Genomic DNA, 26,255 nt, shown 5'->3' with positions numbered 1-26,255 from the left:
CTTCAGATGCTTCCAAATCCTTTGGTAGGCATCCTACATGCAGGCTCAAGCCCAGAGGCTTAGGGTTTAGATGTCCCCTAGTTTCATTTGCCCTCAACCATATGGCCGCAGGAGCAAACTAGGGAGGAGTCTCCCATTTCCATGAAGTTAGCATAAAGCCAAGATCTTCCCACTGTTAGTGAAAGTAGGAAGCTAACAGTGCCTCACCTCTGTCAAGGTACTACCTCCTGCCAAGAAAGTGGCTTTCCACTGCAACTAGAAAAGCCACCTTAGTGGTCATGCTGTTTCCCTTGCCAGGGAACCTATCATGAGGATAAGTTAGTACAGCCCATCTGAACAAGATACATAGTAGCCCCCCCCATACTCAGCACCCACTGTTTTTCAAGTCATCATGAGTCACAACATTGCATACATTTTGACTTCCTTTTTACATGCACAGCTGAGCAGTAACTTTCTTTCCCACTTCCAATGAGTCCTGTTTCTTCAACAGCCTTTAGTGTCTGGCAAATATAACCAAACAGAGCTCTGAACAGTTCACCCAGAATCCCTTTGCTGCCCTCTCTCTCACCCTAGAGCATATGATTAGTGTGGCCCCACCTTCCACGAGGTGCAGCTGGACTAGATTGCCCTGTGCCTCGTCTGCATGTACATTTTTGAAGGATTCCAGGACTTGTGGCAAGAACACCCAGTTCCAGTTATGAGTGGGGGCTAATTAGTATATGGATCCTTTGTGGGGTGTATCTGGAGTTCATATACATAACAAGCAGTGCTGAGTCACCATAGCTTGAACCTTCTGGGGCCCAGCCCAGTAGTAAGTCTTCTGGTTTTGGATTAATCATGTATAGTTTGCACTATATGCAATTAGGCATGTCTACACAAGACGCTTATTTCAGAGTTGCCTAATTAGCTCCGCCATAAATGTCTCAACATCTACATATGCGGTCCTATTAGGCCGCAGGAAACATTAACTTCTAAGCAGGTCAGTACTTGTAAATGCAAGTACTATCCTATGGTGGAGTTTTTTTACATGTAGACTCTGACCCAGTTAGCTGGGGCATGAGGGTGCTAAAGTATTGTGGTTGCCTGCCAGTTAAGGCTTGCACTGCAGCACCCTTGTGCCCCAACCAGCCCCTCTGCAGCACACTGAGTCGTGGTGGAGTGGACTGGCAGGCTGGCCCCCCTGGATCCCTTGCCAGCCAGACATGCTCAGGTCCCACGTGCATGAGGAAATTCAGCACTCGGGAAGAATAAACTCTAGCACGATATATGCTGAAGTTTATTGTCACATTAATATGCACATATAGACACAGCCAGTAGGTACAAGAGTGCTGCCCAAAAATGTGCTTATGGAGTACCTGTGCTAAAACTTTCAGTAGTTTCAAAAAAGCTAAAATGCATCAATTTTGGATGAACTAATTCTATGGATAGTTATAATAATCTGCCTGTTTGCAAAGTACTATAGTTATATTTATTTCAAGGTCAGTGTGCCAAAATTCCCATATACTTAAGATGAGCAGGGTCTAACAGTAAGGAAGGAGAGGAAGGGGCTTCAGAGGGAAGATGCTGGGAGGGGCAGAGGCCAAGGGGGTTACCTTGATCCCCCCTGGATTTTCCCTGCTCTCGCAGTAGAAGGGAGAGAAATTCAAAGACAAACCTCTAATAATTAGATTGTATACCTGGAAAATTATAACAAATGAAAAATTTTCCATATATAAAATCTAATTGTTGGGGGTCCTCTTATATTCACAGTTGTCTTATATTTGAATTAATAGAATGGTAATAGAAAATTTTGTACTTAGCTCCACCAACAGGTTTTTGGTATTCCAATGTCATTTAAGCAAAAACTCAAACAGTTTGCAAACTTTGCTAGCTTGGAGCTTGTCACCTAAATCACCACTACTTATTTGATTTTATGTAATGTGTTACATATACCTATCTAATGGATTTACATGGATACATAACTAATTGAATACCTTCAAGCAAAGAGAAATTATTAAGAAATTTATATCAGACAAGCAGGTGGTCTCAAGTAGGGTTCCACAGATATACGTTCTGTCATGTTTAAAATTTTTATGAATGACTTGGATGCAGCAAGATATGGACCAAACACTTGAGATGTATGGCAAACTAGTTAGATGATGGGATTACATTTTAAAGGATCTTGACAAATTGGAGAACTGGGATATAGACAAAAAATGAAATACAACTAAATAAAAGCAAGCTCCTACACATAAAGAAACAAAACTAAATGCCCAAGTACAAAACTGTGTACCTTTCTTGTTCTGAAACGGATCTAGGAATTTTGGTGGCTTACAAACTCAGTGGGTGCATCTACATGTGCAATTAGCACGTAGCAATAAACTCCAGTGCAGTTTGTGCTGGAGTTTATTGCTCCTGGGCACAGAATTTACACAAGCACCTGGGACCACAGTATGTTGAGCCTGGGTGGAGCAGCTCTGGCTGGCAGGGGACCTGGGGTCAGCCTACCAGCCCAGGGCTGCTCCACCCTGGCTCAACGTACTGTGGAGGGGCTGGCTGGGGCACCAGGGTGCTACAGTATGAGGCTAGCCAGAAGGCAGCCCCTGCACGGTAGCACCCTTGTGCTCCAGTCAGCCCCAGTCACCATCTACACATGCATTTTGGTGCACTAAACTACTCTGCTGTAGGTCAGTACTTGTCCTGGACAGTACTATCCTACAGCAGAGTTAATTAATTTACTGCTCCCTTATATGGGTGCACATGTAGATGGCGATGCTTTATTGCAAAGCTAATTTATCATCTCCACAGTAAAGCACATGTGTATGTAGATACACCTAGAATGAATCAACATTCTGATGTTGTTTCCAAAAAAGGTAATCACATTTTGGTATAAATCATCAGAAACATTTTGTGAAAGACAAAGGAGTACCACCCTAGTTGGTGTTGGTTAACAGCTCTGCTGAAGTGCTGTCTCCACTTTTGGTCACCATTTTGCAAGAAGGATACACAGAAACAGGAGAAGATCTGTGATCCAGGCTGACCTGGGCAGACGAGAACCTGATGGTGTTTAACACTGAAAAATGCAAGGTTCTCCACCTTGGGAGGAAAAACCTGCAGCATCCTTATAGGCTTGGCAGTGTTACGCTGGCTAGCACTACGGAAGAAAGACACTTGGGGGGAATCATTAACCACAAGATGAACATGGGCCTTCAGTGCGATGCTGTAGCTAGTAAAGCCACCAAAATGCTGGCTTGCATCCATAGATGCTTCTCAAGCAAATCCCAGGACGTCATTCTCCCCTTGTACTCGGCCTTGGTGAGGCTGCAGCTGGAGTACTGCATCCAGTTTTGGGCTCCACAAATCAAAAAGGATGTAGAGAAGCTTGAGACAGTCCAGAGAAGAGCCACACACATGATCAGAGGTCAGGAAAACAGACCTTACGACAACAGGCTGAGAGCTATGGGGCTCTTTAGCCTGGAAAAGTGCAGGCTCAGGGGTGATCTGATGGCAACCTATAAAATTTATCAGGGGTGACCACCAGTACCTGGGGAAACGTTTGTTCACCAGAGTGCCCCAAGGGATGATGAGGTTGAACAGTTATAAGCTACTGCAAGACCGTTTCAGGCTGGACATAAGGAAGAATTTCTTTACTGCCTGAGCCCCCAAGGTCTGGAATAGCCTGCCATCAGAGGTGGTTCAAGCACCTATACTGAACACCTTCAAGAAAAAATTGGATGCTTATCTTGCTGGGATCCTATGATCCCAGCTGACTTTTTGCCTTCGGGCAAGGGGCTGGACTTGATGAACTTCCGAGGTCCCTTCCAGCCCTAATGTCTATGAATTTATGAATCTATAAGATGCAGAGGTGAGTAACCGAAATGATCAGAGAGATGGAATAAGGATCATAACATGAGGAAAGGTTGGAAGAATTAGTTATGTTTTGCTTAAAGAAAAGCAGATTAAGGGTGACATGATAAAAGTTTTCAAATATATGAAAGGTAGCCATGAAGAACATGAAGATATTTTTTTCCTTGTCGCAGAGAACACAGAGAGCAATATGCCATAAATTAAAGCAAAGCAGATTTGATATATTTCAAGAAAAATGTCCTGTCTTTAAAGGTGTTCAGCAAGAGGTTGGATAAGTCTGGGATCATTTATGAACAGTGAATCCTAAATCTGCCCCCTTTTCCTTTGTGCTGAGGGACTGCACAACCCTGGGACTGGATGACCCTTCCTTCCAACACAGTGAGTCTATACTATTATTTTTAAATCTTCAACTTTGGGCCACAGCACTTCTTGTACAGATATCAATAGTTAACATTAATATCTTATGGTTAATGTTAGTAATAAACATGGGTGATTTTAGATCACATAAGAGTCATCATTTTCAAATTAATTTACATCAAGCTTACAATTCTAGATATAAAAAATCTTAATTATCAGTGGTGGTTATAAAGTCTGTTTTTAATACTCCTATCTCATTCATTTTAAGCACCATTTCAGTGAAAGTATAGATTTTTTAAGAGAAATGGACCTGAAAAGCAGTTGACAAGTCTAATTTGGAGCATGAGCTACTGTTTATTACAATTTATTCTCCACTAACTCACTGTATTGGAAAAAAATTTTCAGTTTTCAACACTTACCAATGCTTTTTAATGTGAAAACATGTTCACATATACACACTAGCCCAACTAATCAAAAAGCAGCATTCAGAAGAAAAAAGAAGCTAATGTAATTATGTATTAAGTTACAGATAAAATGAAAGCCTAAATCAACAAGTACAAAGCAGTTAACAGAAAGCTATGCTAATGGACTGATACCTCTATCCATTACATATCTAGATACAGACCCAAGTCAGAAGTTTTCTGATTCCAAGTCACTGAAAACTGTATTTTCTGAAGCTTAGAGTGGAAGCTGTTTGTGATTTCCACTTCTTTCTGCTACTTGATCCATAAAGCAAGATAAAAATGATTGCTCTAGAGAATGAAACATTTGCCTGGCTTCACAAAAAGAAGGAAGATATCGAAGTGACATTAATTGTCAAGGGAAGTCTAGGGAACCACACTTTGTTACAGCATGCAATTCTAGCAGCTAAGGAATCCTCCTGGTAAGGAAAGATACAAGGGTTAAATAAGTAGGCCATGTACTCACTAATGCACCTGGGGAAAGGAAATACTAGTTAATAAAATATTGTTGGGCTTACATTTATAGGCAACACCCAAACAAATATTTCAATATTGAAAATGAAACTTGTAACAATATATTGCAAAGAGTTTTGCAATATGGTGTTTTATTTTATACCTATGTTGACTGTGTTCCACCTAAAGTCCAAGTAGAATGTGTAAAAAGGTAACTGACACATGGGAAGTAATTAAAAACTTGCCATTATCTCCACAATCTTTCCTCTGATTCAGGTCTCAAGCCACAGCTGAATAAATCACACTTCCTAGCATTGCCTTAGAAGACACTATGCTGACCCTCATAGCTCTGCTGGAGCACGTAGTTGGTTCACAGTGTGTCAGTGTAACAGAAGACCTGCCCTGTTCCTAGAGAATCAGTTTAAGAATAAAAGCACGGGGACAGCACCTTTAAAGCAAGCTGCTGGAAGGCCAGCAGATGTACGACTTGGGGATAGAAGCACAGCTCCTGACAGAAACAGGCAGTCTGATCCAGACAGAGCTGAACACAGTAACTCCCTGCTGGGAGACGATGGAAAAGATGTTGGTACTTGGGTGTTGCAAACAGGCCCCAGAGGGCTATGATTGGGATAGCCATAGCAGTTTAGTGTGGAAGCCCAAAGACAGCTGGAAAGAAAAACTGGGACTGATCACAGGGCAATTGAGCCCACTGGGACTGATTGATCGCAGGGCAGCCAAGGCCACTAGAACTGACTAACTGCAGGCTAGCTGAGCCCACTGGGACTGGCTGCAGGAAATTCTATGAGTCAGCCAAGAGGGAGAGGCAGTATCAAGAAAACAAGGCACTCATCCTGGCCTGATCTAAGTAAGGTGTTTGTTCCAGCCTTCCCAAGGAGCCCAAAACTGAGGGAGTTTAACTGTTAGGCTGCTGGGAGCAGACAGGCCATGGGACCACAGGACAAGGGTGGATCAAGAATGCACATATAAAGTAATCTAAAGTTTCTCCTCTCCTACAAAACTGAGGGCCTATTACCTAATGTCCATGTCATCAAGTCATGGCAGGCAAGAGGCAGGTAGGCACTTTGGGATGAGGGGAGGGCCAACAGGCAAGGACTGATTGCCAGGGGGAGGCAGACTACCTTAATGGGCCCCAGTTACAGTGACATTAAAGGGCTAACTTTTAAAAACTGTATATGGTGCGATTTTTGGCTAAGTTTTTTAAAGTATATTTTGCATGACATAGGCTTTTAAAATAACAGGAAGTTAATTTTGGGATAATGTAAGTATTGAATACTTTTTACCTTTATCCCATTTGGTTATTTCTGATGAACTAGTAGGGCACTGGGATAAAACATTCTTTGTCACAACAGAGGACCAAATTTGAGCACGAGTAAAATAAAAAAGCAGGACAATCAGAACACACTGCTATCAATGGGAAATTCAACTGCATGGCAAATTAAGTTATAACTTTTGTCCTTAGAAGAAAACAATTTCAAAGACATGGAGCATGTCTACACAAGAAGCTATGTCGCTGTAGTGTCAGCAGGCATAAACCATGATGCCGACACTACTGCATAGTAGGGTTGGAAATGGTCCGTGCGCCACTGGGACTGCACAGTAACAATGGTTACTACTGAAGCAAGTATTAAATGACTGCATAGTAGATAAGTAGATGCGCCCATGAAGTTTTTATTTTTTATTTTCAAATTTAAAGGGTAGACAGAATAGGAAAAAATATAAGAGGTTTGAAAAGAATTCAGCTCACAGAACTTCTTGTAAGATACATTACTAGGATTTTTTTGCACTTTAAAATAAACTTGGCAGCTTTTTATATCAATCACAATTATTTAATAGTTTTTTGTGATTAAAAAAGATAAATTACAAATTGGTATTTTAAGAAATGACTTTTTAAAAAGTTACTTGAAACACTCCATTATTAAGCTGATTACTCATTCTGATTCCACCATACATTAATGATCTGTTCAATTAATTATATGAACTTTAAAACAGAGCAAACTTAAACAAATAAGTAAAATCATAAAATTCATAACAGATTCATAGAATCGTAGAAATTTAGGGCCTGGAAGGGACCTCAAAAGATCATGTAGTCTCCTCTTGATGATTTACAAGACTGGGGACTACAGCACCTCCTTGGGAACTCTATCCCAGATTCTGGTCACCCTTACTGTAAAGTTCTTCCTTACATCCAACCTGAAACCACCCTCTTAACAGTTTATGTCCATCGCTTCTTGTCCTCCCCTGGGGCACCCTAGTGAACAGTTTTTCTCCCAGCTCCTGATATTCACCCCTTACATACTTATAGACAGCCACCAAATTCTCACTCCCACCCCCCAGTCTTCTCTTCCCCAGGCTGAACAGTCCCAGATCCCTTAGTCTTTCCTCATAAGTTTTGTCCTCTAGGCCCTTAATAATCCTTGTGGCCCTTTTCTGGACCCTTTCAAGATTTGCCACATCTTTTTTGACGAACAGCACCCAGAACTGGACACAGTACTCCAGCTGAGGTCTCAGCAATGCTGAGCAGACGGAAGTATCATTTCCTTAGCCCTGTTCACGACACATCAGCTAATGCATCCCAGTATGCTATTAGCTCTATTGACTACAGCATCTCATTGGCAGCTCATGTTCATCCTTGCAATCAGCCATAACCCTGAGGTCCCTTTCGGCCATTGTGCTGGCCAGAACATCTCCTTCTAACCTATACAGATGTTGCTGGTTACTTCTCTCCAGATGAAGCACTCTGCATTTATCCTGATTGAACTGCATCCAGTTGCACTCCGCCCACATCTCCAGCTTGTCCAGATGTTGCTGGAACATACCTTCTAACCTATACAGATGTCCAGATGTTGCTGGAACATCTCCTTCTAACCTATATAGATGTTGCTGGTTATTTCTCTCCAAATGAAGCACTCTGCATTTATCCTTATTTAACTGCATCTGCTTGTACTCCGCCCACATCTCCAGCTTGTCCAGGTCCGTTTGGATCCACATCCTCTCCCCTAGCATGATTGCTTTTCCTCACAACTTAGTATCATCCACAATAGTGTATCATGACTTCTGAATTTACAATCTGAACATTCGTATAGAATTTTTGTATGTAGTTTTTATGGACGTTCCTGGTAAAGATTAATTAATTAGGTCTGCATTCTAAAATAGACTTCAAATATGGCACAAAAGCCTGGCTTTCCCTTTAAAAAGGTGATAAATTAGTTTGAAATTTCACATACGGTGAGTTTTTATGTTTTTTGAAATGTCTATAATTTTTTTTTAAATCCATGAAAAGAAACTAAGCAGAAATTCTGAATTTGGGCCATGGATGAGCAGTTCTTTCCTTATTTTACCATTACACCTCCAAAAATATTATCTGTCTGCACAAAACTGATACAAAGAATGAATACTGAGCATATCTGGCATATGTACTTTAAAAAAAACTGGGTTTATGCGCCATCTTAATTCCTATGCCCCTTATAACTGAAACTTTATGAGCTGCATACACACAAAGCAGCCAGCTACACACCAGCCTGGTCAGTTGACAAGTAAGGATGCATTGCTATGGCTAGGGGCTTAGTAAATATAAAACCTCTATCACGACTTATGCTGTTATACAAATTATCTCCACAACAGAGAAATGTTCATGCTTAACTGCTCAGACAAGGACTCAAGAACATCTGCAAATGTAAAATGCTGAGTCATCAGCTGCCTTTCCATCACCCACATTTTCTACCACATTCAGCCCCAACCTTAAGTAATGATTAAGAATTAAAAAGTGTACAAAATTTTTTTTGTGAAGCAATAAATATTGCCACACATATAACTGAAACAAATTCACCTTTAAGAAAGGAAATGAAAGTTAAGCTAAGAATACATATTTTACTTTACCTCAAATAAAAACCTTATTATTAAAATTACCATACATTATGTGCACAGTATTTTATTTTTTCCTCCTATTAATGCCAAAACCAACTATTACACGAGATACCCACAGTCAGTAGTGCTAGATTAAAAAAACCCCTGGTGAAGTGGTACATGTAAAATGGGTGCAGAGTTCAGTTTATAAGGAACTGTCTATGCTCTACAGGAATTTTGGATACAATGGAAGTGTGTATTGGAGAAAGAGGTAGATGGTATAGGGTATACAGAGTAGAGGGTAAAAATTTGGTGTTTTACTTTTCTAATTCTTTGCCTCTGTCAGTTTGTGTCAAGCAACTTATATTTTCAGCTGCTTCAGAGCAAATTATTTGTGTATTTATACAGTACTAGATTATATCTAGGTATAATGTCTTGGGTAACCTGTTTATATAGTTTTTTCTGGCTGACATCATAAAATGACTGTATTATTGGATATCTTACTGTGTGAGAAAAGATAGCCATTCAGGCCACTTCATGCATCTCCCAGATCTGGGACAACGGCAGGTCGCTTAGAGGGAGCTTCTTAGAACAATGGGAAGTCAGAAGACTAAGGAAACAGTCTACCAGGAGAGCCAGAATTTAAAGCATTACTTCCAGAACCAGACCAAGGAGATCAAGTGCTAATTCTACATCTCAGAAATCAGTCTGAGAGCTCTGGGAAGGGATCTACAGACACGGGAACCTTGGACAAGGAAGTGAAACAGACAAGTATGCTTCAAAGTAGAAAGATCCAAGTTTAACTGTGGGACCTGAGGAAAAAGAAACTGAGAGCTTGGAAGAGAATCTGTGATTTGGAGAAGAAACTATGTGTAAAACAGGGTGGGTCCTGAACTCCTTGGAGTCTGATCTAAGTTCAAAAGACTGCTCAAGAGCAGTGAAAAACCTACAAGCACCGAAATGCATGTAGGGATTTATTATTTTCCTTCTACCTGCATATTTCTTGTTCTGGCTAAAGGAAAAGGCATTTATTTTCTGTGGAAAAAATTTCTTCCACAGGAGCTGGACTGTATAGGTACTTCTCTAGCCCCACAGAACTGGAGAGCTTCACAGACAAGCTCTCCAGCCAGGGGCACTAGAGAGCTGCTGCCTGGGTTAACCCAGCCCTTAGGGGAGCCCATTAATTGCCCTCTTCTCTGCCTGGGAAAGAGGTAGGCTGTTAAGTGGCAGTTGGCAACTGCTGAATAGCAGAAGTTGCCACAGACAGCCCTAGGAGGGTTACCCTCTGCCCTCCTCCCCCCAGTGATGCTCCCCCATCCCAGCTGACTGGGAGGAAGGGGTACTCTCCTGTGTAGCCTCACTCCATTCACTCCTCTGGGCTGACCTGGAGGAATGCAGGAAGGGGGGAGCACTCAGCCACTGCAGCAAAGCTCCCAAGCCTTGTTGTCATGGCACAGCAGCGTGCCTTACCCTGGACTGCTTCAGGTCAACAGGGCAGCACAGGCAGCAAATGGAAGCTAGAGGGGCCAGAAGTTGGGAGCCAGGCCGGGGAAAGCTTCTGCATGCTTGGCTCCCAACCCCTCAAGCTTCCTCTTGCCCCCGCCCCCACCATTCAGCTGAATCAGTGAAAGCCAGGTTGGGGAGAATTTCCCAGAGTATCATTCCTGGTTGCCAACTTTTAAATCACTGCTTCATTGCTCAGCTGACTGGCTGGGGCAACAAGAAGGAGCTGGCAGGAGCTGGCAAAGCCCCCGCCACCTTCCTAAAACTGGGGAATGTCTGGTTTGGGGAAGGAGTCAGGGAGTCCCCCAATATCTGGGAGGAGGGGAATAGTTGCTGCCTGTCACGGGCACACTCGGATGAATGGCCAGGCCACGTCATAAGTCAGCAGTGTGCTAGGCCTCGACGCAAAGGCCTCTGGACGAGTGGCGTCTGCTACCCTCACATAGCAGAAGATCACCCGCCTCGAAACTGCCTGACAAACAAAAGAACTGGGAGATAGACTTGGAGCTTGCTCCATCCACTCCACGCATTGGAGTGGTATTGCAAGGTAATGATAGCTGGCGTGAGTTGAAACAAAACACTGCAGTCCAAAGTCTTAATATGGTGCACAATTGGTCACTGGGAACAAATTGCTGAGGGAAAAGATGACTGATTGGTCGCTGGAAATAAAACGCTACAGCCTAACAGTATAAAAGCAGTCATGGGAAAAGCCCTGACGGGGGAAGTTCGGATCGAAACTTCAAGCGTCAAAGGGCCCGTGGACTGATCACCCACCAGGGCCGCCCCTCTCTGAGCACCATCTCAGGTCGGTTTTTGAGGCCTCCGCAAAGTGACTAGTGTTCCCCAGCCATGAAGCCACTCCTGTTTGCCTTTGTGGTAAGCATGCAAGCCTAGCTGTTTGTAACTGTTTGTAATTGTCTTGAAACCTATGAGCCATTGACCAGGTCTGAGACTAGGGCCCTGGCCAGCCGCACCAAGACCACACGTGGTTTTGAACGCAGGGGGCCTTGGCCTGAACCTTGTGACCCAACGGACATGATTCCCTGTTTGTAATTGTTTTAATTGTTTATATATGTAAGTCATTGAGATTAGCGTATGAAGTAATAGTAGTAAAGTGTTTTGTGCATTTTGTTAAGCAAAAATAAAAAGTTTGGTATAATTCAAGCCGCGTCCTTGTCAGTGCCAACCCCACTGGCCCGGCCACGCCTGGGCATCTCCAACCTAGTGTGACACTGCCCAAGAGACCAGAGAGACCCCAGTCTCAGAAAGCTAAAGAGCCCTTCTCCCAGCTTCACTCCTCCTGGTCCCCAGGACAAGTTAAGCCAGGGGAAAGTGTTCCATCTTCTGGGAGAAACTTTCCTCAGAGTGATTTAACTCTGGTTGTTCCCAGGGTATTTTCCTCCCAGAGTGGCCATTTTTGCTCTGGGAGGAAAAACCTGAACATCTGCACATTTTTGGTTTCTATCAGTAGAACAGTGATTCTCCCAGTAGAAACTGAATGTCTGTACCTAGCCTATATTTCTTAAGATATTTCTTTGTATTCTACTAAGTCCAAATTTCTGAAAAATATGAACAGACTAACAACAAATTCTGAAAGCAAGCATTTACAAACTATATTGTATTATAATAAAGAAGAAGCCCCATTTCCATGCTTCAAGTTTTCTCCCTACTCTTGAGCATTCATTGGACTTACATCAGACTTGAGCATTCTCTGCACTTTTTTGGACCAAGTCTTAAATAAACTTATTTACCAATTTCCCAACACCTGATCTATTATGTTAGAAAAGCTTCTGTTTGAAAAAGATAGAAAAAGGCTCTCCAAATCTTTCTCCTTTTAAACATACATTTCTTAGTACAGAAATCCAAGACTAAAATCTGCTTGAACAAACTCAACAAATATTTCAAAAAGTTTTAAAATCTGTTTGAACAAACAAAAACAAACTCAAACTCAAACGTTTCAAAAGGTGAAGGACATTATTTTCTAGTGAGTACCTGAGCACTCTAGACAGTCCTCTGACTTCACTGGAGCTACTAAATGCTCAGTGCTTCTGAAAATCAAGATACTTTCTTTGGGTACCAAATGTGGGACTTAGAAACCTAACTTCAGGCACCCATATTTGGATTTTAATGCTAAGGTCAACAAGGCTCAAGGACCTACTCTTTACAATCTCCAGTTATCAGTAATTCTGCACACCTTACATATTTAAACAAATTAAAAAGACCTTTGCTATAAAAAAACAAAGGTTGCAGCAATCTTTTAAATATAGTTCTAATATTATCTTAGCACCCAGCTGGATCACAATACTGACATCCTTTGCTCCTATTGCCAACCCTGTTCTGTGAAATCAGCAGGAATTGAGTTGCACAAGAATCATACTCTCCAAGAACTGGAGAACAGGAATCTTGTTAATATCATTTCCCTGCTGGTTCACCAGAACAGAATGGCTGGGATAGTTAAAAGATGTTGCACTGCCACTCAGCTAAAGACTGGTTTATTCTGTATTTTGAAAAATGAACAAGTTAAAAAAAACAGCACAATAAGCCTACTAAGAAGATGCCTTTAAAAGGTGCATTTATGGAAGAGGAGGAAATGTTATGCCTGTCACTCCTAACAATACTAACAGCATTCACTTAACCTACAGAACACGGACTATATCCAGCTACCACTGGAAAGACTCCTGCAGTGAAAAGACTCCTGTAGATTGAAAGCTGAAGTTTCCCTGTAATAGCAACCAAAAAAAAAAGACTTAGACATTTAGGTATTTAAATACAAAATTATGATCCTGAAAGCCCTGGCTCAGATACTACCTAATACTGCAGGCCCAAACTTCAGAGCTGCCTTACTTTATTACCTTCTGATTCCCCATGCTCCCAACATTCTGTTTCTGCACAGAAGCGCCATAGACTTTGTAAAGTCAAGCAATAAGCATCTAGTTCATACTTAAGTACACTTGATATTTTAAAATTAAGCAAATTTTCCCAAACTCCTCTAAGAAGCTCCATCATGCTTACTTTCAGAGCTGGCCTAAGAAACACACATAGGATTGGGATCTTCATAAAATGCAGTGATATTCACTGACTTTTATTAAAATAGAGGTAATAGTAAAAGCACCTCCACTTTTTACAATAAGACTAATGCTTAGAGCTCTTACTTGGATATGGAAGACTCAGGTACAAGTCTCTCCTAAGCCTGAGAGGATTCAAATCCACCTCCCAGGAGAGTGCCCTAACCACTAGGCTATGAAATTCCCTGAATGTGGAAATTCTGGATTTCTCCTGATAAAGTTTTGCCATGATGCAGAAAGGAATACAAGATTCATTGGGTCAGAAGAACAAGAGGATGCATGATCAGGTCACAAAGTTCTTGGATGCAGGCACATCACACAAAAAAAGAAATCATACTAAGGTCTGTCACACTTCCCGGATGAGTGCACTAGCCAGCTGACTATTGTATAAAAGATGGACAAGATTCCAGGTTGTGGATCCAAAATAGGGTGGGAGGGAAGAAGTGTCTCCCTAAAACCCTGGTAAGAACCTGGATTTAAAATCCTGCTTTTTGGTCTGCTCTGTACACTATCCCTTTCCAAAGGGTTTCATTGCTTTATGCAAAATATACACAATGTTAATTAATTGTACTATTTATGATTATAAAAAGGATATTGATCAAAATAGAAAAAATATGGAAAACATCTGAGGGGTCTCATATGAGATTTGAAATTTATTAACATAAAGTAACTGCATATGCCATGGTGCAGCTATCACCAATCTAGTACCAGTATAACCCATTCCCAGTTTCATGCCCAGAGCAAGCCATTCTGGGATATATTCAATATTGTTCAACCCAAACATTAAAAAATTATCCCCCCCCATAACAAAATGTTAAAAATCTTAAATATTATAAATTCTTAAAAATAATACACATTAGATTCTTTTTACATGTCTGCTATTTTTTTTAAGCTAGCATGCATTTGGATCATGTTTGGAAGCCTTTTTCTGCAACAAAGAGGGCTAGAAACTTTTTTTTTTTTTTTTTAAGATGAAAGGCGATGTTCTCCCTTAGTTACATGATTCAAGGAACTCTGGTTTCAAGAAACACACCGACTGTCAGGAGATTTGCAATAAAAAAGCATGATAGTTTGCAATACTGATTTTTTTTCAGACAGACCTTGGGAATCATAAGCTTGCCAGCAATGAATGCTGGAAAAGAAGTCAGGGACATAAAAGAACTCAGCTCTCTTTTCCCTAGGAAAGGAGAGATCAGGGAAGAGACAGAACCTGTAAAAAAAGACATGTATGAATCCAAAGAACAGAAAGCTAAGAAACATTTGGGAGCATAAAGTTTTATAAACTTTTGTTTCAAAGTGCCAAGTCCATATTGCTGGGGGTACAGAGAACTAATAATGAATGATTCTGAAGAATTCAAAAATGAATAGTGTTAAGCAAAGAACAAAAAATAGCTCAGTCGCAGGAGATAAGTGATCAATAGAGTGTAGAAAGAGGTCATGGCCAACAGGAGGACAGAGGTCCTGGGGTACTAATTGATTAGTACCTTCCTGTTTTGAGGCTCAGATAAGCTGTGTCTTACTCCAGCATAAAGGAAGGGAGAAGATTCCTCAGATCTTCAAGGGAAGGGTGTCATCCAGTAAGGGCAAATAATACTTGGTTGGAAACACTGTTTATTTTGAATTATGTTTATTCTGAAAGGGAGGAGGGCAGTTACTGGATTTGCTAAATTAAGCTGTCCGACTAGCAATAAGTAAACTATCCTAAAGGAGAGGAAGCCAAGACCAGCAGCTGCATCTGATCTCTGAAAGGCAAGCGTAATCCTCTGGTGATTCATCATTCCCCACATCTACCAAAAAATCCTTCATAGCAACGAAGGGAGAAGAAAACCATGAAACAAAGAAATATTTAAATAACTGACAATGGTTCAGAAAATGGTGAATTGATGCATATGTAATAAAATTTGGTAGAACTGTAAAAGTACAGTAAAAACATACAAAACACAACAAACTGTTGGGACCCAAAGGAAAGGTTATAGTAGGCAATCATAGTGATCACTCCTGATCATAATTTTACTTCTTTTTCAAAAATAGAAATTTTTGCATATTTTTTCTTGTGAAATGTCATTTATCAAATAGTAAAGACAATCAGAAAAGATCCATTTGAACAGGAATGTTCAGAGAAGTTATAGAACAAAACTCAAGCATGAAAACTGGTTTCTAGTTTAAGAAAAAAATTAAAAGACTTTTTTACAACTTTTTTAGACATTTTTAGAACAAAAAAAGACTGTCATTTTTGACAAGAACCAAGGACAGATAAATATTAATCTTCTAAATGTTTTAGGGGCCTCGCAGGCTGGATAGAATGGCTGCATTTTGCCCACCCCAATTTAAGTAAATTAAGTAATAAATTCTGCATTGCCTGGTATAATATCAATGTAGGAACTATTGACTTTAGGACTCAATTCTTAGAGTAGATTTGATATACAGACACAAACATTAACAAAGTAAAACAAGATTCTGCATATTAGAGCAATTATTTATTGTATTAAATAATAATTTTTGTTCAAATTAAACAGATTTTTCCCTTCCTTCTAACTTGTATTGTAGAATGCATTTTTCATATTTAATTAAATGTTTAAATGTGATAGTTTTATTTAACCACCGATATGCATGTTTCCTCAGGAGCCACGCTTGGTTTTCCTCCTCATTTTTCACCACCTCTCATAAAGTATTTGTTGTTTAGCCATTCTTATTAAGTGTTACATGTCTTGCCCAGTTTGAGATCATCAAGATTCATCTTTCATTGAACTAGATAGCAGATGGATGTTATAGGTCTTTCGTTTTTCTGGGCACACTTTAAACAAGCCTAAAATGAGTCACTTGAAAGTATTAACCAGATAGCAGAGTTTATTACAAGATCTGTGCTTGGCAGATCTATGTAGTAATAAGGTTCTTACTTTCAATTTTACTTTTTATAAAGCTAGACAAGTACGTTAAACAGGGAGCCTAAAAGGAACACAGATGGGATTACTGGAATACCATCATTTAACATTCTTTAAATCACTGTAGTACTGACTTGCATATTATTGTCAGAGAAGCATCTTCTGAATAGGGTGGTATGCTGTTTAGCTACAGAACTGAAAATCAAAAAACATCTTTGGTTCAAGACAGACGGAACTTGAATTTGGTTTTATGGATGAAACAAAGATTCAAAGAGAAAAAATGGTTGGTGTTGTCAGCCACATGTTTCCCCAGTAACTCTGGGGCTAGAACTCAGGGTTAATTCCTGCTTGAGCATCAGGGGAATTGAACCTACATTTCACACCCAACAGGGAACTGCCCAAACCATGGCAGGCAGAAGGCTTTTCTATAAGCCTAGACTTTGTATAAATAATTAAATATTAATTGTAGTGGGGATGGAAATTTATGCATCTAATCATCTACGTCAGGGGTTGTCAGCCGGGGGTACACATACCCCCAGCGACACTTGAAAAGGCCTTAGGGGGCATGTGCATGCAGGTGGGGATGGAGTGCCACCATGCACCATCCTGCACTGCCGCACAGGTGCCACCCGGCTGGCCAGATGTCGGGGGCAGGTGAAATTTGCAAGCTACAGCTGCCGCTGCTGTGTTTGGCCGCGTGCCACCTCCCCTCCCCTCCCCTCCCCGCCCGCTCCATGTCCAGCCGCCGGGTGTACACTGATCCAAAAAGGTTGAAATCCCCTGTTCTACATGGATGTCCTAAACACAAAGCTAGAGAGCCAGGCTCTTTCACTTGTTCAGTGACTGTTGCAGTATTCTATATAGACAAACAGCTCCTAGATGAAGGATGAAGGGAGAGTGATGTCAGATTCCCCTGCAACATAGTCATTTGGTTACCCACTGGGAGCCTTGGTTCATATCCCTGTCCTGAATCAGGCAGAGTAGATTTGTTATTTTAAAGAACGGAAGATTCTGTATGATTGTCTATCCTGGCCTCCCACCTCCTATGCAAGTGTACTAAACATGAAGTGATTCTCTCTCTCTGGCACAGGACTTTATGCTAAGTGAAAAAGTGTCAAGAAGAGATGCATACACTTCATTGCCTTTCTAACAAAAATATACCAGCTATATATACCAGGAATATTCAAATAAAGAGATTCATTAAAAAAAAAATCAGAATTTTCTTAATTGCTAGTATAACGAGCAGAGAAAATGTTCACATGGCAATAAAATGATTAAGTTAGGGTACTTAGGGAAAAAGTGGGGTAGTATAAGAGTTTAGTTTAAGATTTGTTCAGTACTGATCAATGGATTTGTACAGTACTTTAATGATGTCAAGCACCGTACACACTGGGTACATCTAACATGTGTGTTTTACTGCTGAGTTGACTAATTAGCTCCACAGTAAAGTATCATCATCTACACATGCGGTGCTATTAGGCCGCAGTAAACTAATAAACTCCACCATAGGATAATACAATACTTGCAAATACAAGTACTAGCTTACTGCAGAGACTTTTACTGCACAGCAACACACATATAGACACTGACGAAACTGGCTAGGGCATGAGGGTGCTTCAGTGTAGGGGCTGCCTGCTGGCTAGCCCCATACTGTAGCACCCTTGTGCCACAGACAGCCTCTCTGCAGCATACTGAACCAGGTGGAGCAGCTCCAGCTGGCAGGCTGACTCCTTGGGTCTCCTGACAGCTGGGGCTGTGTTGCCCCAGCTCACTGTGCTGTAGTACCAGGTGCACATATAAATGCTGCGCCTGGGCAATACACTCTGGTGCAAACTCTGCTGGAGTTTATTCGGGCACACTAATTTCACATATAGATGTGCCCAGTAAGTGCTAAGTATTAACACCAGGAGATCTTTGACTATAAAATTCAGAATATTTGTTAGCTAATTTAACAGTCCTGATGTTTTTAAGCCATTACATAACCTCCTCTTTTGTTTAAGAAACAACCTTCTACAAAGTTATGAATGCATAGTATTTACAACATATACTATGAATTAAACAGAATGGATCAATCTGCCTTTCTTGTATTTTCCTTTACAATAGCCACATTATTTACTTCAGAATGTCTCCATGTATATAATGGTCTATGCCTTATATAGGAATAGTATCTAACATACATACTATCTAAATTTATCTCTATCCATATTTCTCTAAATCCTTATGAAACATGAGTACTATTGTCATCTCATTTGATTTTAAAACACAAAATCAAGCAATATTTCTACAATTACTGAACTTTATTGAAAAATACCAGTTTAATTAATATCTTTTTATTAATTCCTAACCTCCATATTCTCCTAAGTCCCCCGACTCTGTGTTCTCTTAAGTCTCCTGCCTTCCAAAAACAAAAAACAAAACCCAAAACAGGCAAAAAGGAAGACCCTGGGAACTACAGATCCATCTTAATACCTGCAAAGTTACTGGAGCATATCCTAAGGAACTCCATTTGAAAGCATCTGAAGAAGGAAAGGCTGACCACAAGCAGCCAGCATAGATTTACCAAAGCTTCTGGGCTTTGCTGGTTGCCGTATGGGGTTGGGAGGAGATTCTTCCCTACCCTGCTGCTACATGCATCAAGGATTTTTTGGGGCTGAGGGTCTTGCCCCTCTGCTCAAGGTTAGACTTATCACTATATTTGGCTCAGGAAGGAATTTTACCCTATGGTATGGACTGCAGGGGTTTCTGCCTTCCTGTGTAGCAGGAGGTGTGGCCCTCTTCCTGGGATCTCTTGAGCATCTCTTGAGGTTGTCATGCCACTGCTATCTGATTTATAGTTAGAATTCTTGGTATTATTTCCAAATTTTTCCCATATTTTGTTAAACAGTTTACTACCTTGAGGATATAGGCTTGGTCTCTTAAACAAAACATTAATCTATACATTCTATCAGGCACTGATATTAACATTTCTTAACCTTTAACCTATTACCTTGAATGTTTAGTTACCTTTGTCAACAATCCTAAGGCACATCAATTGGTAACAAAGTTAATTTAAAGAAGGGAATACTATATCAAAGAAGAATTTCTTAACTGTTAATGCTATTTGTCTAATATACAAGGACAGTCTTTAACTACATGGGTTTTCATGTATATCATATGTGAGTAGGAATGGGTTCCCCACAAATCTAAATTATTTCATAGCAAAACCTAGGTTTCTTTAACCTCCTTTTAGCTTCTCAATCCAAGAATATCCCCCAACTTACCTTAAAGCATACTTAAAGCTGGGAGGTTGGACATCTACTTGGAGTGGAATTGATCCAGGAAAAAGGAGTCTTACTCGAATTTAAACTGAACAACTTTTATACATAAAGTTCAGTGTTTTAATAGTGACTGTATGGAAAGAGATGCATGTCAACAAAAGGGCAACAGTAGTAGTGCTGATTATGCAAATTACAGATTATGATGATTATTATTTAATCTTGAACTGTTCTGCAAGGGGACAGTGTCAGTCTGTGTAGCATTCTTTCCTTCCAGTATCCTGGAAGTACTTTTCAAAAAGAATTCTGTCAAAAGCTGAGTCTACAGAAACACTGGTGTCCTTGTATTCAAAGGATCCCATGTCACTCTTGCAGATCTCTTCTAAGGAAGCATTACTTCTGAGAATAGAAGGAAGTATCACTCTTGGTAGAGATTACTTATACCATTATTAGACAAAGCCTTGTGCAGGATAAGCAGATACCTGATTATATTCCATGGCCACAGAAGCCACACCTAGCTGCAGAATTACACTTCAGAATCTCAAATTTCATTTAAAAGAATGAGAGCTGTTGGTTGTAGCCATCTTGGTCTAAGAACATAGGCAGACAAGGTTCTTTGTACCAATGTGATATCTTTTATTAGGCCAACTAAATAGTTGGAAAAATAGTTCCTTGCAAGCTTTCAGATATAAAAGCCCTTCTTCAGGCATAGGGAGAGTCTTTTGGTGTTTTGTGTACTCTCCTGGGTGGAATAGAAACCAAAATGCAAAGTGCAGGTCTGTGAAAATGCAAATGCATGGCAGTGAGGATCAGAGGGAATGGGAAACAACAGGTGTTAGACAGGTGGGGGGGGGGGATGGCACAGGACGGGGAATATTGAACTGGGGATAGAACATAGCTGGTAAAATGCAGACAGGTTACCTGGGGTTATCAGATGTTAGGCAGGTTATAATGTGCCATAAATCCAATGTTTATATTTAGTCCACAATTTTTTGTATCCAGTAGATTTATGAAGTGAAGTTCGTAGGCTCATCCAGAAAAGGTGTTTTGTACATTCCCTTTGAGGATTAGAACTGAGAGATTGGAGAGAGTGGTTGTCCTGTGAGAAGTGTGCACCCACAGGTAATTGGGTATTTTTCTCTTTGATATATTTATGCTGTGCATTCATTCTGGTATGCAGTTGTTGTTTGGTTTCTCCTACATATTTTCCATCAAGGCATTTAGTGCGCTGGACGAGATATATTTCATTTCTGGAGACGCAGGTCTAAGATCCAGGAACGGTGATGGTTTTGTTGTGGCGTGTGGTTATTGTGAGTGTTGGAGATGTGTTGGCAGGTTTTACATTTCTTGTCCTGGCATGGTCTGAGGCAGAAGGAGGGCGGGCATCTTAGACCAGTTTTCACCATTTTAAAACCAGTCTCTGTATGCTGAACTTCTGTTCTGTTATGGGTATAGACTGGTTTCCAATCACTTATACTGGTAAAAGTGTAACACCTGTACCTGGCCATGTTATTAATGATGGATTTTATGAGAAAAGGGTGTTCTTACCGTAAATGGAAATAATTTTCTTTAACTAAGAAGGCACAGACTAAATAAAAACTCCTTTCACTACATGTGAACTAACAGATTAGACTTCTGTGGATTTTTTTGTGTGACAGTTAAAGGTTTTTGATATTACCACATAAAATAGATATGTTGCATAACTGAACGCCTACTGTGAAATCCAGATATGGGGTTTGATGTTATCCAAGCCTCTAAATTCAACCACAGACTAGGATTCTAATATTTATGGTAAAATCCTAGACCCACTGAAGTCAAGGACAAAATTCTCAGTGGTGAGGATTTCAGAGAGCCTTAAAAACATTTGTATTTGACTTCGGTAGTATTATATTAGACTGAATTTTACCACCATACCATTTCCATATGCTTCAATATGAATGTAAAATGCATTTGAGAGAACTTAGATCCTAAAAGTAGACGTTATATTTCAAAAACAGGTTTACCATAGTCTAGTTGATTACATTAGGTAAAAATACAGATGAAACCAAAGGATGGTATTAATACTGTGAGAGGTCATATTCATGCCTACTGACAATCCATTTTGATTTTTGCAAAAAATAAATGGAATAGCATATTCACATACTATCACATTAAAAATGACACACATCCCAGTGATAGCAAGTTAGAAAAACCTTTAAAAACAATTACCCCATTACACATCATGAGACAGAGAAGTTAATAGCAGGTAACAGCAAATCAAGTCAAGTCAAACAACTAATTGGGCTAATGTTTAATGCACGCCAGTCTCTGTAGTCAACAGCTAGCATCATGTCTCTGATGCCTCTGCCTCCTCAGTCTGAATAGCCAGTACCCATTTACTACTATATTGGGGGAAGCCATTTGCACAAATCCAGGGCAGGGTGTAAATTAACCCCATGAGTGCCATAGCAAGATGCTTCAATCACTGCCACTGCACCCCAAAGCAAACAGTAGCAGTAATACATAAATGCATTTATAAACTAGCACCATTTAACAGTTTACCTCCAATTATTTTATCTTGCCAAATCAAATGTAATTACCAGAAAACAGTGTTTTTTAAATGTAGTAAAACTTTAAAAAGTAATACTACCATCCCTCAATTTTTAAAAAAATTGCTTTAAACCTGGTTGATATGGAAGATCATATAATTGTCCTGCCTTTTACAGGATGATGAAAACACAGGAGCATACCATGTACACCACTTCTCCATTTTTCATCTTACTTTAGACCAGTCTACTCACAGTAATTTAGGGAGTCCAGGCAAGTACATACTTGCTTCATACAAAAACTTAATTTGATTGTATCTTTTTTTAATGCAGACACAATGAAATGAACTATAAAACTAAGTAACAAACCCAGTATAATATATTTTATAACAATCTAAAGGTAATACTAAAATTAAAAACAATTCTTAGATGTTATTGTGATTCATCCACTGAAATCCTCCCTAAATTATTTCACAACTTAGACTAAACAGTCAACTTATGATTTTAAAGGTCTTAAGACAACCCTCTTTCCATTTTCAAGTATCATATTTATTGACAGTATTTCTAACAACAAACTTCATTTAAAAATTATTTCAAAACAATTTTTAGAGTTTCTAAATTTCATTTTGGCACATTCTTTATGTAATTACTGTCTAATATCTTGCTATGATCAGACTGTGACACTGGGGGACTCTTATCTCCCCACATTTATTTAATTTCACTGTTCTTTCTTCCCTGCAGTCATAATCATCAGAAATGCAATCTTTCCTACAGACGGATTAAATATTTCTCAACTAAGAAGTGTTAAATGAAACCACAAATTTATCAAAAATTTGTACTGTTAAATAATCATGTGCTAAAAACTGAAAAAGAAGCTAAGTTATAGAAATGTGATCTACTTTCATTTAAAAAAAGTCTCTCAGAAAGAAAAGTCAGTTGAGACAACCTCACCTAGGTGGTATTTATTCAAGTTTTATTTTTATCATCCCCGTCTATATTTTGTTTAATTGCTCATGGAAGTGCAGAACTGGTAGCCTCGAAGAAAGATTAACACATAATTCCTCCGCACAACAAACAGCCAATACACAAAATGTATGGTACTCAGCCAATCAGCCCCAGTCCTAACCAGAAGGATATTTTAAAGAGTTGATGCAATGTTCCTGGTCTTTTTTGCAGGGGATAACAGTTAGCACTAACTGTGATGCAGATGGTTTTGTGGTACATTTTCCTGTTAACAAGGAATGGAATCAAGATCACCACTAATTTACATACTCTTAAGACACCAAGTCAGTTGTTGATGACAGTTTGGGTCAACATGTAGGATTCTTCAGACAATATAGAGACTGAAGGCTCAACACTTTGTAATTGCTCTGCCAATTTATTTAACTTGCCAAACTAATGCAAATTAAACTACCCGTAAAGCAGTCTACTTCATATTTATTGCAGAAGGTGTTGTTCCATACAAAAGTTAATTGAAATCAGCAAACAAACTGAAGAAACTCAACCTTAAAACAAACACCGTAGACCAGATTTTTGGTCCTGCTACAGCCCTCCTGGGACATCTTACTATATTCTGGCTATTCCAAGTCACTGGAACAGCTTTCTCAAGCCACTGAGAAGTAAAGCAATTTCGATCATCCCTGAGACCACTTTAAGTTGTGTCAGACTAAATCAAAGAACTAGGAAATTGGCCTAAGCCCTCTTTTTCCCCTTTTTCCTCCCATGGGACTGATAATTTGGTCTTTTTTGTTTAACTCACTTCTTAATGCCCATTATTGTGACAGGAGAAAGGACATTATAAGGATTTTACCTTCTTTAGGGATGCAAATTCCCAAAATCAATCTAATTCTAAAGCATCAATGGAAAACAAATCAGAGTACTTGAATGAAGCAGGGAGTATAAACAGGCATACCCTTCTTTGATTTACAACCCACCCAGACATAAATCATTCATTAAAATAACCATATATAAAATAAACAAAATTCAGTAAACTTACATAATCATGAAAGGCTTTAGCTTCACTTGAATGTTCACATGTCTCTCGTCTTTCTGGAGCTGCACAGTATAGATCCCAAAATACGCTACAAGTTGAAAATAATAAGTTATGGAACCAGAAAGAAAATTATTATGTTTTATATTTCTCTCTTTATACACACACACAATAAATATATATAAAGATCACCTTATATCTTCTATCCAAAAATCTCAGACTTCTACACTTATCAATGAATTGATCCTCATAACACCCCTGTATGGTAAGAAAGTATCCTCTGACTATACTTTCCCAAAGCTTCTGATACTTTGTCCCTTTAATACCACTATGCTGTAATCTAAGCACACCAGAACTGCTGGAATTTAGAATACAGAAAACCATATATTTTGGCTGTTTTACAACTGGAGGGACAGCTTCTCAAAAGTGTGCAGCAACCGTTACAAGTTAATTTGTTGCCTTTGCATAATCCTGTAAAATAGAGATGTCAAACTCATCCAGCCCTGAGACAAGTGGCATGAGACTAGTCTGCAAGTCACAGTCCAGACTGGGCCCACAGACTGGGCCCCACGGACTTTTGACCTGTTAGTGTTGTTAGCCAGCATTAACTGAAAAATGAACAATATTCAGAAACAGTATTGAGTATTTTATCATGGCAGGAAAACTGAAGCTCTTAGACTCAAGGCTCTGGAAATCAACTTGTCTACTGTACAGGAAAACTTTTGGAAGAATAAATTAAAACAGAGGTTTATCTGTGTCCTTATGGAACTACACTGAAATTCTTTAGATTTATCTTTTGCTCATCTGCATAGCACAATACTTCATAGGTTAGGAAAATTTTACTCAGCCCAGTGAAACTCTGTTGCAGGCAATCAAAATTAAAGCTGAATGCACAGGTCATGAGGCATAAGGAACGGCATTTCTTTACAGAATTTCAGAAACAAAGCTCTAAAAAGTTTGGTAGAGACTGTGCCACTTGGCATAAGCATGCAATTTCCATCCTTTCTTATATTCATGTGGAACTACTATCTCACCTCTACCGTTATCCTTTGGGCACCTGTACACCTGACACCACTAACATGTACCCATGATGAAAATGTCACTTTGTCTCACTTACTGGCATCACAATGTGCACGTGCAAGACTTTTGGGGGTTTTAAATGACCTTTCATTGTTGCAAACTATATCCAGATGCAGTTTAGTTTGCAACTTTGCAAATTGCAATGATGCAGTTGTCAGCTTGCCCCCTGGCCACAGGAGAGGCGGGCAAGTTGTGCTGAAAAAAGGATCAGGCCCCTTGCTGTTTCTGCCTTCAGCAATGAGGGGCCTGATCCTTTTTTTCTTTTACTGGGGAAAAGCCTGTCCATCTCTCCTGCGGCAGGGGGGTGAGCTGCCGGTGTGGGCTGAGCAGCCCTTAAGCTGTGGGAGGCCCCAGTCCTTCCCTCTGCGGTGGCAGTACCTCCCAGGGCCACCCGGGCAGGCTGCTAGTGGCTGGGTGTTGCCCCAGCTCAGAGACAGTACCTGGCCAGATCCAACTGTTACCCAAGCTTGCTGGGGTTCCAACACCCTGTGCACGGTCCCCACCCCCTTCCTGCCACCTGGGACCACTCAGAAATGGGCTGGCTTCCCCTGGGGCAGCACAGGGAGGCAGCAGGAGGGCAGCTAGGTGTGCTGGCAGCTGGAGAAGGCGACGGAGATGGTGCACGGGGCACTGGAAGCCAAGGCAGACTCAGGGAAGCTTGGACTCAGTGAGCTTCCAGTGCCCCATGCACCATCCCCACCGCCAGCACACACCAGCACACCTGTGCTGCCCCAGGGGCAAGCCACCCCAGTCCCAGTGGCGGGAAGGCAGCAATGACAGTGCATGGGGCGCTGGAAGCCCTGGCAGGGCTGGGAAAGTGTTGGATCCAGCTGGGTGCTGCCTCCAAGCTAGGGCAGCACCCAGCCCATTAGCAGCCTACTTCGGCAACCCCCACGGACACTGCTACTCTGGAGGGAAGGACCGGGGACCCCACAGTTCAGGGGCTGCTTGGCCTACCATCAGCTCACCCCGCAG

General features: G+C 40.4%; 1 protein-coding gene across 2 annotated transcripts in view; it reads right to left on the bottom strand.

Annotated features, from left to right (window-relative positions):
- Positions 1-26,255, bottom strand: part of SSBP2 (single stranded DNA binding protein 2) — a 355,671-nt gene that overhangs the window by 218,517 nt on the left and 110,899 nt on the right. For both annotated transcript variants that reach the window (XM_019516935.1, XM_019516936.1), the window contains exon 4: positions 24,207-24,291. In XM_019516935.1, coding sequence (XP_019372480.1) covers positions 24,207-24,291 — 85 coding nt within the window. The remainder of the gene's footprint in view (positions 1-24,206; positions 24,292-26,255) is intronic.

Source organism: Gavialis gangeticus, unplaced genomic scaffold (assembly GCF_001723915.1).
Source record: "Gavialis gangeticus isolate Ggan-Ray unplaced genomic scaffold, GavGan_comp1, whole genome shotgun sequence".
NCBI lineage: Eukaryota > Metazoa > Chordata > Crocodylia > Gavialidae > Gavialis > Gavialis gangeticus.
Note: the sequence above shows the minus strand (reverse complement) of the source record. Positions and strands in the feature narration are given on the sequence as shown.